The 15,775-nt window shown below is 52.1% G+C and overlaps 1 protein-coding gene across 3 annotated transcripts in view; it reads right to left on the bottom strand.

The window, feature by feature from the left end:
- SMG6 (SMG6 nonsense mediated mRNA decay factor) overlaps positions 1-15,775 on the bottom strand; it is a 158,036-nt gene that overhangs the window by 67,712 nt on the left and 74,549 nt on the right. For all 3 annotated transcript variants that reach the window (XM_075073960.1, XM_075073961.1, XM_032788313.2), the window contains 2 exons: positions 1,622-1,738; positions 791-956 (listed from right to left, as the gene is read on the bottom strand). In XM_075073960.1, the coding sequence (XP_074930061.1) occupies positions 791-956; positions 1,622-1,738 (283 nt within the window). The remainder of the gene's footprint in view (positions 1-790; positions 957-1,621; positions 1,739-15,775) is intronic.

Raw genomic sequence — 15,775 nt, 5'->3', positions numbered from 1 at the left:
CAATAAGACGTGATTTCAGGCTCTGGATCCAGAGTACCGGAGGCAGATGGAAAATCCTGCAGGAAAGCAGTTACGGAGCATGCTCAGACACTGCTTCGCATACTCCATACTTGGCCCCTTCACATGATTTTCTGTCCAAAAGTATGCAAATTGCCTAGTCCGCATTATGGACTAATGTTCTGGAATCAGCCAGCTTAGCAAATTAACCCTTTGTGAATGGCTGGGGCAGAGTAAATTGCTTTCAAAGCAGGAGAAGGGGGTTCCAAGCACAGCGAGGCTGCTCAAGGCTTGGCCCAGGCTGAATGCAGTTTGCCCAGCCCCTTCTCACAGGTGAGGAGAATTCAAGCAGCGAGCTGGGCGCAGGCTCCACTCTCACACACAAACAGCTGGCTGGCTGGCAAAGGGCCTGGGGAGATGCACCCCAGGAAATGAAGAGAGAGATCCCATGTGTAAGCTAGAAATCTGGCCGAACCTTCCCTGACACACTAGGGAAGGAAGGGGAGCTAGTCACAAGGGTTAATGCTGTGCCCTTGGCATGTCTGCCACCACCCTGAGCCACATACACCACCTCTCGCTGCTAGGGAAGAGCCTCTGTCACTAACATCTTTCTCCATGCACAGGACACTGTCAGCACATGGAAACATCCCCTGCACAGCACAGGGCAGTGAGCGATACCCTCTGGTCAGGCAGTGGTACTGGGAGGACAGAGCGCACCACCTCCGTGAGGGGTACCAGGCAAGGAGCCCGCAGAGATGGGCACATGTTAGAAGAGCAGGAGGAGAACACATACTGTTTGGGCAGCTCAAGGGAGGTGGGAGGGGGGTTCCAGGTGTCCGAGTGGCCAAGCATCCAGTCCGACCAGACTTTCACGCTGGGTAGGAGCTCCTTCAGATCCTGGGGCAAAGCGGAGACCTTGATATCATCCTCCTCGTCCTGCTCTGCTTCCTGGGGCCAAGCTGCAGAGACAAAACACAAAGCTGGGCCAGGGCCGCTGCAGTCTCCCATTCCTGGGGAAGGCTGGCTGGGGCCCTCCCTCCTGGGTGTGTGCGTGCGCGCATGCGAAGGCCACTGAGTACCTGACTCCGGAGATGCACAGAGAGTACTGCATCCCCACTAACGCACCCCAGACGCAGCGACTGGCCCAAGGGAAGGACAGGATGCAGCATCACCCCATTTTACAGGGTGGTTGTGACCTGCTCAAGCCCATTCAGCGAGTCAATGGCAGAGCCAGGAACAGAACCCAGGAATCCTGACTTTCAGGAGTTGCCTGGAGGCACCAGAAAGCCTGTCATGTAGCAGGATGGGTGAAAAGACTAAGGGTCATGGAGTCTCTCCCCCAGCTTACATTGCAGGCTCTCCAGCTCGGGCGGCCCCACACTGAAGTCCTGGAACTGCCTGGAGTCAAAGGAGGAGAGACCCCACGGATGGAGGAGGGAGGCATGGTCTGAAAACTAGGACAAAACCTAGAGGCCTCAAGAGACAAGTGGTGTGTGATGGAGCAGGAAGTGAGCCAGGCCTGGGAAGGAGGGCTGGGCTAGGGCAGGGAGGACGTGGGCTAGCGTAACACTGTAGCATAGTGTTGTTAGGCAGGCTACCAGCACTGGGCAGACAGCTCCCTTACCTCGGACAGACTCCTTCAGTAAGGTGGTGCAGCGCCTCACCAGCAGGGCGAACATGCAGAGTCCCAGCGCCGTGGCCTGTTCCTGGAGCACTGAGCGACAGTCCTCCGAGAAGCACTCTGAGGAGACAAGCAGAGAACATCAGCTTATGGTGGGGACAGCAGGCCCCTCACCCTGAACCCACTCTGAGAGACAAGGACAATTCCTGCCCTTTTCATCCTAGTGCATGGGCTGGGGGAGACTACAAGGGGAAAGCCAAGTACCCAGCACGCTCCTTTCTCCTACCCAGCACCCCCCAGTAGGAGAGGAGGAATCTGCATGGCTCCAAACAGGGAAGTGGCAAGGCAGAGACCCCAAGCTCCTGGCAGCCACTGTGCACTGGGTGCCTCAAAGCCCTGCCTGCGGAGCCATCATGGCTAAGCCAGCACTCAGGGCTCAGAAGCTGCCACTCTCTCAGACTTCCTAATTCCTCCTGCGAATGAGGGGAGAATTCCAAAGTGCTAAAAGGATAATTAGCTGCATGTTTCATCTCCACCACTGCTGGCATGTTCACCTCAGCACTGAGCACAGGTTCCTCCCAGTAGTTCACAAGTCACACAACAGCTTCTCAAGAGGCCTGAAGCTGTTACTCAAGTAGATGCCACATGACCAGAACTCTTCTCAACAGAACTGCCTCAGGGCAGAGCAAATCCCACCAGTGCATCAGTGGCCAGACAGAACCCACTTCTGAGGCTGTGAGAGTGGCAGGGAGCTGGCCGGGCATGGGTTACACTTGGCAGGGCAAGGCAGACGCTGCCCCGCTCTCCAGTCAGTCATGGCAGGGGGCAGCTTGGGAACAGGCATTTTAGCAATTAATTACTGGCAACATGTGCCCTCATAATTATTTCTCTGCCCCTTCTGGTGGCTTCACACCCCACTGAGAAAGTGTAGAGAGGGCACAGACCATGAAGCTGTTTGGTCAGGGGCCAGACTCAGCAGCAGGGGAGGTGAGGATCCTGTCCAGAGGGAGAGGGGAGAAGGATGGTGAAGGCCATTTTATTTTTCTGCATGCCTCCATGCTTAAGGTCAGGCCAGTCACGCTGCTATAGCCCCGCTGCCTTGGCACACCGCTGGCTCCCTCAGTCCCAGCTACAGAGCCCACCTGCCTCTCTCAGCACACCAAGGAAGAAGTGTGATGCAAAGCACCATGGAAGAATCTGGCACAAGCCAGACCAGGCTTGTGTTACAGCTACTGCAAACATCCAACACAGAGATACCAGGCGGTGCCCATGCCAGCCGGGTCGGCCACAGCAGAGACCAGAGGCTAAAAGAGACTCCTCTCCCCATCTGCCCTCTGAACACAGACATGTTCCCCATGACTGACTGACTGACTAACTAAAAATGCATAATGCATCAGAAAAAGAGAAGGGACATTAAGCTGAACTTCCAAAGCCATGGCAGGCTGCAGATCTCAGCTAGGCACAGGAGCCCTAACCCACAGACACACAGACCCCATTCCTGAAGAGATCAGGGAAAGGTCGAAGCCAGGGAGGGCATAGACTCTGTGGATTTTCAGAGGAGATATAATTATTTCAGAGAAGTGGGAAGAGGGTTAAGTAAAATCAAGAAAATGAGAACAAACTGAGAGGAAGGCCTGAAACCTTGATATTGTCACATCACGTTCTAAGTCGATGTTAACGAGTTTAGTACCTGGATGGGAGACCACCACTTAATGGAAGATGACGGTTCAGTTGGGGGCGCTCTTATCTGCTAGGCTGTGCTGAACCTTGCCCCAGCATGATAGCAAGGGGTGCCAGCTTTTGGAGAAACATAAAATCAGAGGATGTGACCTCTCTGGGACATTAACGCTCACTCTCATGAAACCTTTCCCACAATAAGAGTGAGAGCCCCAAAGGCCTGGCCATAGTCCAGTTCAAGAAACTACATTTTGCTTCCCTGGAACTCATCCCTAAGTTTCAATCAGATACTAGATTCTCTTTCACTGCCTGTTCTAAGCTGACCATCCAGGAGATGGCTGCATCTAAGTGTACGTACAGCCTCAAAAGCACTTTGGGATCCTCCCGGATGGAAGGTACTATATAAATCTAAGAGATTAATATATTAAAGACAAAGGAAATGACCCTTTGAATAGCTCTGGGCATTCCAACACACAGCCCTCAAGATGGTATTTCTGGGACAATGCCCTAGGGGCTCTGGGTAGTTGTCTCCCTAGTCTGCTTTACTCTCACACCCCATGCCCCCCTCCTGGAACCACACCAACACCATCTAATGCAAGTTCTTATACCATCCTGAAAACAAGCACTGGGCTACCCAAGGCTGGCTTTCACAGTGAATGAGATTCTCTGCAAACGCCAGAAGGTTACAGTGGGTAGGATCATAAATCTATAGCCCAGGCACAACAGCCGCTAGGATGCAGTGCCCTCAAAGACAAACAGCTATCCTCCCACTGTCCAACATCTGGACAAATGAAAGGAGACACAGCAGAGTCAGTCTGTCAGTGGTGCTTGGCAATGGTATGGGAAAAGAACCCGATGCATGAGCGGCAGACGTCCCACAGTGGCTACAGGTCCACTCACCAGAAGGAGGTTGGAGCACATTCTGCTTCCTGGCTCACCTGCGGGCCTCAGCCTGGGCTCTCTGATAGCTCTCTGCCGTGAATGCATCAGCCTTGACCCAGCTTCTCCAGACTGAGCGGTTGTGGTAAGGGTTCTCTCAGCTGCCAGTGTGAATTCTGAATTTCTTGAGACCTTGCTTGACCTCGTAGCTGTAGCAGAGCTTTGCCCTTCCTTTGTGATGTGGGTGGTTCTTGAGTTGCTCACAGTGCACAGCCTTCAGCAGATGATCTTGAGGCACACACTCCACATGTCCCAGATAGCGAAGCCTGCGTGTGTCCAGGGTAGTCTGCAGGCTAGTGCTCTCAAGGATCTCACTGTTAGTGATCCATTGGTCCCAAGTAACTCCAAGGATTTTTTTGAGACAGCGGAGGTGGAAGCTGTTCTATCTCCACTCCTGCTTGGAGTACATGACTCAGCTTTCACAGCCGTAGACTGGGGTACGGATCACACAAGCCTGATAAACAGACACCTTTGTGTTCAGGGTTAGCAACTCATTGTTCCAAACACGTGAGGTAAGTTTGCCAAAAGTGACAGAAACTTTCCCAATTCTAGCATCAAGTTCCTTATCGAGGTTAAGTGAGCTCGTGAGAATTGAGCTGAGATAGCAGACGTGATCCATGTTATCCAGAATGTCGTCATTGACATAGATTTTAGGTAGAATGTTGGTTCCTTGTGACATGACAACTGTTTTCTCGATACTGATTGTGATGAACTAGGAATGTTCTTAATGTTTTCTCTGAATAATGTGTTGGTGCCTCAGTGTCCCCTAGGCAGTTCTTAAGTATCTGGCAGAGCAAAGGGCCAGTGCACCTAAATGCCTGACCCTCTGTCTCCTAGCAACTGGGCTGACCCCTCCGCTGCAAAGTGCAATGAAGGTATGTTGGAACAAGAGATCAGATGACACTCCTGGTCCGGGAGGTCTTGTGCTTGGTGGGGCTTCCTGAGCATGCCCGGTGACTCCGTGACAAACTGGTGGCAGAGGTGGATGTACCGCAACCCGTGAATGTGCTTCTTGCAGTAAGTGACTGGGAGCAGTAAACAAAGGGGGACTAATGAGGACAGTGTGCTGAAGACTCAGAGAGGGGACGGTTCAGGGGTGGTAACCTCTGGGAGTGTGGACACCAAGAAGGACTGTGGAGTAACGGGTCCCCTGGACTGCAGCGAGCGATCTCAGGCGAGGACTTGCCGCTCGACCTGGAGAGAGAAGACTTTTGCCAGTAGCAGGGTTCCCCTGGGTATTGCAGGAGCAGTCCAGGGCGGAGAGTCTGCAGCTCGACCTGGCAAAGGTTGGTGATCACAGAGAAGGGGCTGGACCCAGGCGTTCTTCCTTGAAACCATGGGAGCCAAGAGCACACAGGCCTGTGAGTCTAGAGCCACTGGGAACGGTGAAGTTTGCATGGGCCTATCACCAGCTCTTAGAAGATTGTATCCTGTGCCAAGAGAGAGGGTTACGGATGGGAAGTTCACCACTGCACAGTTATCGTTGCAGTTGGAGGAGACCGCTCTGAGTAGCAGATTCCTGACCCAGATGGGGCTACAGAGGGACTTCCGGAGCAGCTGAGCAGCAGCCAGGCATCCCTGAAAGTCTGGTCCCCAACCAGATGAGGTCTCACAATTGGGTTCCCATCAGGGATGAGATGGATGGATTGAAGCCAGGCCCAAGAGAGCAGAGGACCGTGAGAAAGAGCACGAGGTGAGGAAAAGCTGCAGGAGAAGCAGCAGCAGGCATGACTTGGCCCTGGCAGACACTGATAACATGTTGGCATCTTTAGCCAGACCTGGGGACAAGTCCCAGGTGAAGAGGTCTGGGCTGCCTCAAAGGAGGTGGGACGTTGATGGTAAAAGCTGAAGTGTAAGGTGGGACGGAAGAGGTGGTGTATCTGGGCCACCAGGGTGGGACGGCTGCAAGCCAGAGCTGGCCAAGGCCAAGATGGGAGCATCTTAACAAGAGAGCCCGAATCGCAGCCAGAGCTGGAGGTAAGACCCCTGTCCCCAGTTTAAACCCAGGAGTACTGGGTAAAAAGGGTTCGAGCCACTAAACCTTTCCCACATGCAGCCTGCGAGTGCCGATCGAAAGCCAGCAAGTCAACCTAAGAGGCGTGAAACTGGGACTGTTCTGGTGTACTCACCCGAGGAATGGGAGATGCTGGGATCCATGGAACAGTTGGTGGGTTCGAACTTCCCCAGGTCACTGGCTGGAGTGACCTCACTTCAGTTCGTCTCGAATGGGGAAGATGTGATGAAACTAGGAATAGTTCTTAACGTTTTTACTGATTACTGTGAGTGGTGCCTTCAGTGTCCCCTGTGCATTCTTAAGTATTCTATGCAGAGCAAAGCCGGCACCTAAATGCCTTGGCACTCTGGTCTCCTAGCAACTGTGGCCTGCGGCCCCTCCCTGCAAAGGTGCCAACATGAGGTGTTGGGGACAAAGGGATCAGGTCTTCCTCCTGGCCTGGGAAAGGGGCTGAGCAGAGAGGAGGGGCTTGGAGCGGGGTTTTGTTAGTCTGAGCTTGCTGGGGACGAGGAGTGAGTGCAGACCTAGAGGTCTGGCTCACTGCCCCAGAATGGACCCGGCGAGGGGTCGGTTTAGCTGAAACACAAGCCTCTGTTTTACCCGTTCCTGTTATCGAATCAAACCTCTGTTTTTGCTGTCTGGTGAGAGTCACGTTGACTGCGGAGTGGGGTGCAGGACCCTGTGGCTTCCAGGACCCGTGGCTTCCCAGGGACCCACTGGGGCGGGCTCACTTGGGAGCGCACAGAGGGGCAGAGGATGCTGAATGCTCCAAGGAGAGACCCAGGAGGTGAAGCCGTGTGAGCTTCTTGCCCTGAACAAGTCTGCTCCGAGGGAGAGGAGGCTCCCCAAAGTCCTGACTGGCTGTGTGGGGAGCTGTTCCAGAGCATTGCCCGGTGACTCTGTGACACCGATTACCGTGCCAAACTTGGTGCATGCATCAAAGAACTTGTTCTTCATGACCTGCAGGTCATCAGGTGAATGAGAGATGAATGTGGCGTCATCTGCAAAAAGCAGATCCTGAACAGTAAGCTTGATAATATGCCTTCTGCTCTGACATTGTCTGATGTTGAACAACCTGCCATCCTGCCTCCATTCAATCGGCATGCCAGAGAGATCATTTCCAAAGGCCCACTTAAGAAGACTAGAGAAGATGATGCCAAAGCTGGTGGGTGCGAAGATGCAGCCTTGCTTCATACCAGTATCAATACTAAAACTCAGATGCTGTTTCATTTTCATACCGGATGGTTCCGTTCATTTCCTGGTGGAACTCCTTGAATAGGGAGAGCACCTTTTGTGGACAGCCAGTTTGCAACTGGATCTTATAAATGCCATTCCTGCTAACTGAGTCAAAGGCCTTTCGTAGGTCAATGAATTTATGTAGAGAGGTGCCTGTTCTTCACAGCTTTTTTCTGGCACCAAGAGCAATGTGAAGGACATCAGCTGTCCTTCGGCACTCAGCTCCGAAGCCACACTGGATCTCAGGGTGGACTCTCTTAGCAAGGACTTGGGAGTCTTCAGCAGGACGCTTCCAAGTACCTGGCCGACCACACTGAGCAGAGATGTCCCGCAACAGTTGTTGAATTCTGCTCTGTCGCCTTTATTTTGATATAGAGTAACTATCTTTGCATCGTTCAGATCCTGGGGTATGTGGCTTTCTTCCCAACAGGCACAGATAAGTGCTTAGTTGTCCTCCCCCCTGAAAATGCACCACAATAAAATACATGTTGTGGTGAACTGGGAAGTTTTTGTAACATTTTTATGAGGCCTGTATGTTCCTCAGTTTCCCTCTGTACTTTGCATTGTTACCCAGTGGAGGGAAAAGGTGTCTTTCTCAGTTGGAGTCACTGGGCAGAGCTCCCAGTGTGCATCAGGCAGCTCAGTCCAGAAGGCGGTGAGGCTGCATGGGCTATCCTGAAGAACGAGTGGGACTCCTTGGGAGTCTGCCCCACTGAAGGGGTTCCTCTGAAGGTGGTTACAAACCTGGCTTTAGCACAGATCCTGTGAATTCATGACACATGGAACCAACACAGATTTGTTGGGAACTAAATGGTAACATTACAGAGCCCGGAGTTAGCTCCAGAGAGCTAGAGAGAAGGGATTGTGCAGCATGAACAGTATGGCCCTCCCTGCCCCAGCTCACTCCAGCTTAGCACAGCAGGCTGGGCTCTGTCAGGAACCAGGCACATTCACATGCAGGGCTGGCTCCAGGGTTTTTGCTGCCCCAAGCAGCAAAAAGAAGGGAAAAAAAAATCCGTGATTGCTATCTGCAGCTCTACCGCTGCCGCTTCAGTCTTCAGCGGCAATTTGGCGGCTGGTCCTTTGCTCCGAGAGGGAGCGAGGGACCCGCCGCCAAAGAGTCGGACATGCCGCCCCTCACCGTTGGCCGCCCCAAGCAGCTGCTTGCTAGGCTGCTGCCTGGAGCCGGCCCTGCTCACATGTACACACAGACTAATGCCTGATTTACATGGAGCCATGCGACTGCCTGCCTGGAGCTGAGCCCTGGTGCAGGATAAGAGGTGGCTCATAGTGCCAGCATAAGGAGGAATCAGGGAGCTTTACACACATGAATTGAAGGGTTGTTTCCCCTTCACTTCCAGCTCAGTTACAATGGGCCAATGTCTTCTCAGCATGACAAGGAAACAGGACCCATGTGACCCTGAGAATTCATGCACTGGAGCTCCTAAGCAGGCCAAGGACAGGAAGCTCCCCACCTCCCCCAGCCCCAGAGCAATCCAGCCAGCCCAGCTCTGCAGGGTGAGGGGGATATTCAGGGGAAATCAAGGTGCGTGGGGCTGCTAAAGAACCCTGCCCTTACATGAACACCCCTGCTCCCCAGTGTCACAGCCCTAGAGGTTTGATTCTAGAACAAAGAGGAAGCTCTGCAAATCAGGGGAAACTTTCTGCTCAGACATTTCCATCCTTTTCCTCAGGACAGGGGAAGTCACAATGGGGACCTGCAGCTGCATAGCAAAGATGCCATGGCTGCATGCCACAGGGGCTTCTGGGGGATGTGTCTCAAACAAAGGAGCCTAGCTAGCATGCAGTGGAAAATGGACAGGGTAAGTTAGCAAGTGGAGAGCACAGCAGACGGAGAGTGCCCAGGAAGTGGAGGTTAATTAGGCAGACGTTTGTAGAGTGCTTTGAAGCTGCAAAGTGCTGGGTGAGTGCTGAGTGTTAAGAAACCTCCTCTGCACCGCCCCAGCATGGCCCCACACATCCAAGACAATGCGGTGACTGCCTTGGCTGAGAGAAAATTCTCTTTAGAGAAAGTGTTGCTGAAACAGATGTGCTGGGCTTTGCAGCCCACGGAGCCCAGGTGTCCCTCGGAGCTGCATGATGGGCACTGCTGCTGGGACGCACAGTGCACCATGATTTCATAGAATCACAGATTATTAGGGTTGGAAGGGACCTCAGGAGATCATTGAGTCCAATCCCCTGTTCAAAGCAGGACTAAACCCCAAATAGCACCTTCAGGGATTGAACTCTCAACCCTGGGTTTAGGGGGCCAATGCTCAAACCACTGAGCTATCCCCCGCTTCCTGGAGGCAGAGACTTTCCTTCCTTGGGCCACAGGTAGAAATAAGGGGACCCTACTGCCCTGCTGTTTCTCACCTTTTCTAGCTGGTTCCCAGCAGTCAGAATGGCATTAGTATAAGCCAAGCTGGACTAACTCCAGCACAGGTACAAACCAAAGCAGCAGAGGTTCTGCCTGCTCCAGGATAAATCCTATCAACCTCACAGATGCGGCTTCCCCTGAAACTCCTCCATTCCAAAGTCCTGCCAAAGGCAGCCGTGCTGCCAAATAGGCAGGGGATGTTGTTTCCTACCCTTCAGGCATCACCAAATACTTTGTGCAGGGGGCACTTCCAGGTATCAGTCACAGCGTCCAACCAGCTGAAACTGCCATTAGCTAAGGTTCCAATCTCTTCAGCTTCTTTGCTCTAAATCCCAAAGTAGGCTACACTCAGATAAACCCACGTCCTCACAGGAGCAGAAAAACATTCTCTCACAGCATATTAACGGGGGTGGAAGTGTACCCCCACCTGGATGGGACAGGGGAAGGATGTGCCCAAGAGGGGACCGACCAATCAACTCTGGAAAGTGGAAGAGGATCCACAGACAAAAGAATCGTCATTTAGTAAAATGCCCCAAAATGGTTAGAAACATGGCTCCTATGCTCCTTCCAAAACTGGTGATGCCGAGGGAAATTAATGGGTACAAAGAGAGGGCAACTCTCAGCAGCAGCACATGGCCCAATCTCATGAGTCACTCCATTCTCAGCCTTTGCACTAAGCACACAGGGAAGAAAATCAGCTGACGCTGACCCTGCTTCCAATGCTGATGAACACCTTTCAAAAGAACTGCAAGCATCTGTGGGAACCTGGTGTGTACCCTCTGAGGACTCTCCCCTGCACCATGCCTCAGGACCCTTGGCTGGACTGCGTGAGCTGACCATTGAGACTTTATTACAGGTGGGGCTGGTAGCACCACTTTTAGGAATGCCCAGCCCCTCCCGTTATAAAATGCTGTTCTCATTTGCTTATATTTTTGCCAAACTCTCCTGTTTGGGCTGAAATTTTCCATGCTGGGCTTCTGCCTCAGGCTGCATTTTTTGTCAGTTCCGCCATTTCTGAGAACAAGGCTATGGACAAATAACACTGTTTTGCCTCTAAAATTTCTTACAGCCTTTTCTTTGAACAGCTCCAGTGGCCCCAGGCATAAGCAGGGGACAGTGGAGTAGTAAGGGACGAGCCCTTTGTCAACCGCATGAAAATCTGCCCAAATGTGGCTAAATTACGAGGCTCTGAAATATCACAGGTCGGACATATTCAGTAGAGACTTGGGTTTTAGCGCTAAACTCTCCAAGATTCCACCCTCACTGAGCATGCTCAAGCCTCTCCTAGCTCCTAATGCTGTGCGCCATCCTTATGGAGCAGCAGAGCATGCTCTACCCCATGGAAAGATTGCTATGGGCAGGGGGCCTGTTTCTCGTGTGCTCTCCGTGACCCCCTGCTGGCACACAGGCAGTGGAGGAGGAAGCTGTCTTGAATGCAGAGGGAACAAAAGCTGGACAGGGGTAGGGTGGAGCAGAGAAAAGGAGCAGATTGCGACAAGGAGGCTGATGAGATTGGGATTAGAGGTGGGGAGAACCTGTGATTAGGAGCTGGGGACTGGTACTGTCTTGAGCAAGGCGCCTGGAAAAAGGATGCTAGAACTCGCTGGACAAGGAGACTGGGTCTGGCAGCATGTGAGGGATATGGGGGGGTATGACTGGGAGCCAGTTGGGGTGCACTGAGACCGGAGGAACTGGGGAGAGGGAGGGAGACTGGGGACTGACTGGACAAAGAGGCAAACTAGAAACCGTGGGGGGAAGGAAGACAGATTTGACAAGGACCTGTGTGCTGAGAGAGAACTGGGACCAGCTGGGCAAAGATCCTGGGACAAGGAGCCAGGGAGGGAGTAGGTGGGAGAGCCAGAGACTGGACTGTGAGCCAGGTGAGTGGGGGAAGAAACCATTCAGATGAGGAGCTGGAGGGGATTTAGATTGGCTAGACAAGGAGCCTGGGACTAGGAGCAGAGGAGGGGGGAGCCTGGGATTAAGACAGCGATGTTGTGGGTGAGATGAGGACAGGCTGGGCAAAGAGACTGGGACTGAGATGAGAAGCCCGAGGCAGGCAAAGGGAATGGGTGTGGGACAGTAAGTAGAGGAGAGACGGGAATGGGATAGGACAAGAGCCAAGCTTGGGAGAACAGACAGAAGAGTCTGTGCCTAACAGAGCACCTGCCCCTTCAGTGCCTGGAACCAAGTCCCAGGTTACCGAATCTTAGCATGCCTCTGCTGGCAGCAAACATCTGGGAAAGCTGCTGACAGAGTGTCTCTCTCACCTCCCTCTAGTGTTGGGCCACACGGAGGATGACACTACTACTGTGGTCATTCACTCCATTAGCTCAAGTGGCAAAGGTCTGTGTCATGGATCAAAAACTGCTCATGACCAGGTGGGTGTCAATGTCATGCCACAGGATGGAATGTTTTTTGTTTGTATTTTTTAAAAACCTAGGAAATTACACAAAAAGATACATTCAAAGATTATTTAGGTTGCAACATCAAGCATGCAAAAGTTAGGAAAAGCCAGATTTATAAAGCAGCAGAGAATCCTGTGGCACCTTATAGACTAACAGACGTTTTGGAGCGTGAGCTTTCGTGGGTGAACACCCACTTCGTCAGACGCAGGTTTATAGTTGCTTTTGCAAGATTAATTCAGCCTCCTTGTGCCTATGGATTATGAAAGTCTTTAACTGCATGATCACATACTATCTTTTACACAGGCCCTCTGCTTCCCTCAGTGCATAGCATGGCCTGCTCCAGGGCTGAATTGAGGCTGTTTAGTCAAGGAAGCTGTTGTCTGTAGGATATTTGTTACAGATGGCAGCAAGTGAGCAGTAAATGAGGGACGGGATTGAAGGAAGAGAAAGGATGTCTCATGGTTAAGGCTCTTGAATGCCACCCTGGCGGGCAAGCCACTGAAACCAAACTTGTCACTGGTGGCCACTTATTGTGTTCTCTTCATTTTCTGAGTGCCCGCCTTGAGATCTAGGGGTCTGATTTGCAAAGATACTGAGCACTCGCAGCTGCAAACTGAAACCATCAGAGTTGGGATTAAGAACTCTGAAAAATCAGGTCCCTGGTGTCTCAAATTGGGCACCCAAAATTAGTGGAAACTTTTGACCTTAATCTGCATTCCTCAGCTCGCTATATGTAGAATGGGAGAATACCATCCCTCACCTCACAGGGGTGTTGTGAAGATAAATGACAGCCTGGGAAAGTGTAGTGATGAGTGTCATAGAAAAGCCACTGCGGAAATTAATAATTCTGTATCCAAGGCAGGGTTTGAACAGAGGACAGGTTGAATCCAGGGGCACACTGAACAATGAGGAAAAAACAAAATATGAAATAACTTCTCATTCAGTGAACACCGTCCACCCTGTGCACTGAATCAGGCCGGGATCCTGTGGAAAAATAGTATCTGATCATGTAATTAAAGACTGCACCATAATGTAGATGCACAAGAACAAATGAATTAAGGTTACACAGAAAACCTTAATTCTGGCATTATTCTAACTTTTGAATACTTGACTTTGCAACCTTAGTAATCTTCTTTTAACATAGTTTTGTGTGTAAGACTGAAATACACTAAGCTCCAGCAGGTCTCTCACAGTCCACTCCTAGTCCCTCTCCTGCAGCAGGGTGAGAGTTCTAAATCCAGTATTAACAGCATTATTCCCTTCCTACAAACCGGTTTCCTTTACAAAAGTTTGCAGAACTGACTCCATCAGACAGAAGCAGCTGCAGCAGCGCCCCCTCTGAGCCACCTACCTGGGCTCTCAGCTACACTTCATGCTTAGAGCTAAAAAATTTGTTCTGGCTTCCCTGTCAGCACAAGTTTTCCGCAGCCATAAATCTACCTGGTTTTTTTGGGGGAAGAGGTGGGGGGGGGGGCCTTGTGTAACTGGGAGAAATTTTTGTTTCTCTGAGAACATTATATTCATGGAAAACATAAACCAACTGTCGTCAAAGTCGTCTGAGCTCAGGAAATGGAGCGGCCGGGAGAAGGCTGCCATGTGGCCGGATGTTATGTATTTCTAATTAGTGCTATACATCTTTCAGCAGCGAGTGTCCTTTTGCTGGGAAACACAACGCGCTGCCCTTGTTATTGTAACTGTCAGAGAGTGCTTCAACAGATAATCTCCAGGAAAAGTGATAAACACATCCCCTCTCCCACCAGGCTGCTCAGGCCGGCACTGCCAGATCTCCACGAGGGCAATGGAGCCAGCCACAGGAAATGGGAATGGGAAAAGAGCAGGCAACGGAAGGAACAGCCATATACTGGGGAAGCTCACCACTATGCCGGTGCCAACCTCAGGAGGAAGTCCTGCAAGGGATGACCAAGTAGAAGCACTACAGTGCACAACGAATATACTCCATTGCCAGGCTTCTCCGGTAGGCAGTGCTGCAGGGCACATGGCAAGATGTGAGAACTCTCAGCTGGTCCAGTCCCAGCCTGTAGCAGGCAACAGCGTAAAACAGCCCTGGTTACCATGAAATTTGCAAGTGAGCAGCAACAGTGAACATGCTAATGCTGCTGTCCTTGTCAATCTGAATCAACAGGAGCCTGAATCTCTAGCAGATAAAATACAATAGGCTGACATGTGTTAACACAGACTCAGGAGGACCAGATCCCTTTGATTCAGGCTGCTGTAGGACACCAGTGAGACAGTCCCCAGGTTGGCCTCTCCTGGGAGATGAATCCTGGGACAGGTGGCCTGTGGCTACCCTGGAACACAGAGAGCAGCAGGGATGTGCTCTGCTCCCAAGAAGCAGCAGCTGACACTGCCCAGGGACCATGTGTGGAGACAAGCAACGAGAGCAGCTCTCTGATGCACTGCTGAGGAGATGACGTAATGACTGACCAGAGGTAGAGGAGGTTTGAGAGGGCAGTTTTGCTCAGTGAATTTAGCCACGGGCCCTATAGCCCAAGCAGCAGATGGGCAAAGCACAGACAAGTGATTCATTCTGCTCCCAGCCAGTCACGGCCCTGCAGGGAAGGAGACAGTGGCTGTCACCTACAAGCTGACACCACCTGAGAGTGATTTGTTTGCTCTCTTATCACTCAGACACAAGAGCCTTTTCTTCATGAGTCACTCCCCAGCCAGACAAAGTGCTGGCACAGCTCCTGAGCAGGCCTTCAGAATCTGGCTGTCTGCAGGAAGTGGGCAAGGAGAGGAGAGCACCACTGGGCTGACAGCTGATGCACTGGGCTCTCTACAGCACCAGCTGGCAGCAGGAGAAGCTGGAGCCGGCACGCAAACCAGACAGAACACAAAGCAGCAACAAAAAGGAGAGAGAGATTCCTGGACACAGGGCATTTCCCTACGGTCCCTTCCAACCCCTCCCGCACCCCCGTTTCCCCTGTGGATAATGTGAGTCATAGACACTCACTATCCTGCCACAGAGAACGTGCGACTCATCTCCTTAAAGACCATGGGAATCTTCCTTACCAGCCTCCACCACTGTCCCCACTAATACGGTGGGAATCATGGGCACGCACCCCTCCCCACAACCATTTACAAATTCCACAATGCACCAGTGCAACTCTCCCGGGTGGAAACAGCCTAACTTTGCATTGGCAGGCCATGGACCATCCTACAGGGATCACTCTGAGCCTTGCGCTGCACACAGCATACACCGGCTCCTTCAGTCAGCTACAGAACAGCTGAGCTCTGACTTCAGTGCAGAGACGCTGCATCTCCTGCTAGCCGGAATTCAGACTGCAATAATTGTCACGGAGTCACCGGGCGATGCTCTGGAACTGCTCCCCACAAAGCCAGGCAGGACTCTGGGGAGCCTCCTCTCCCTTGGAGCAGACTGTCTTCAGGGCAAGAAGTTCACACGTCTTCACCCCTGGGTCTCTCCTTGGAGCATTCAGCATCCTCTGCCCCTCCGTGGGCTTCCCACAGCGAGCCCACCC

Source organism: Chelonoidis abingdonii, chromosome 20, assembly GCF_003597395.2.
Source record: "Chelonoidis abingdonii isolate Lonesome George chromosome 20, CheloAbing_2.0, whole genome shotgun sequence".
Taxonomy (NCBI): domain Eukaryota; kingdom Metazoa; phylum Chordata; order Testudines; family Testudinidae; genus Chelonoidis; species Chelonoidis abingdonii.
This window is presented reverse-complemented; position numbering and strand designations above follow the sequence as displayed.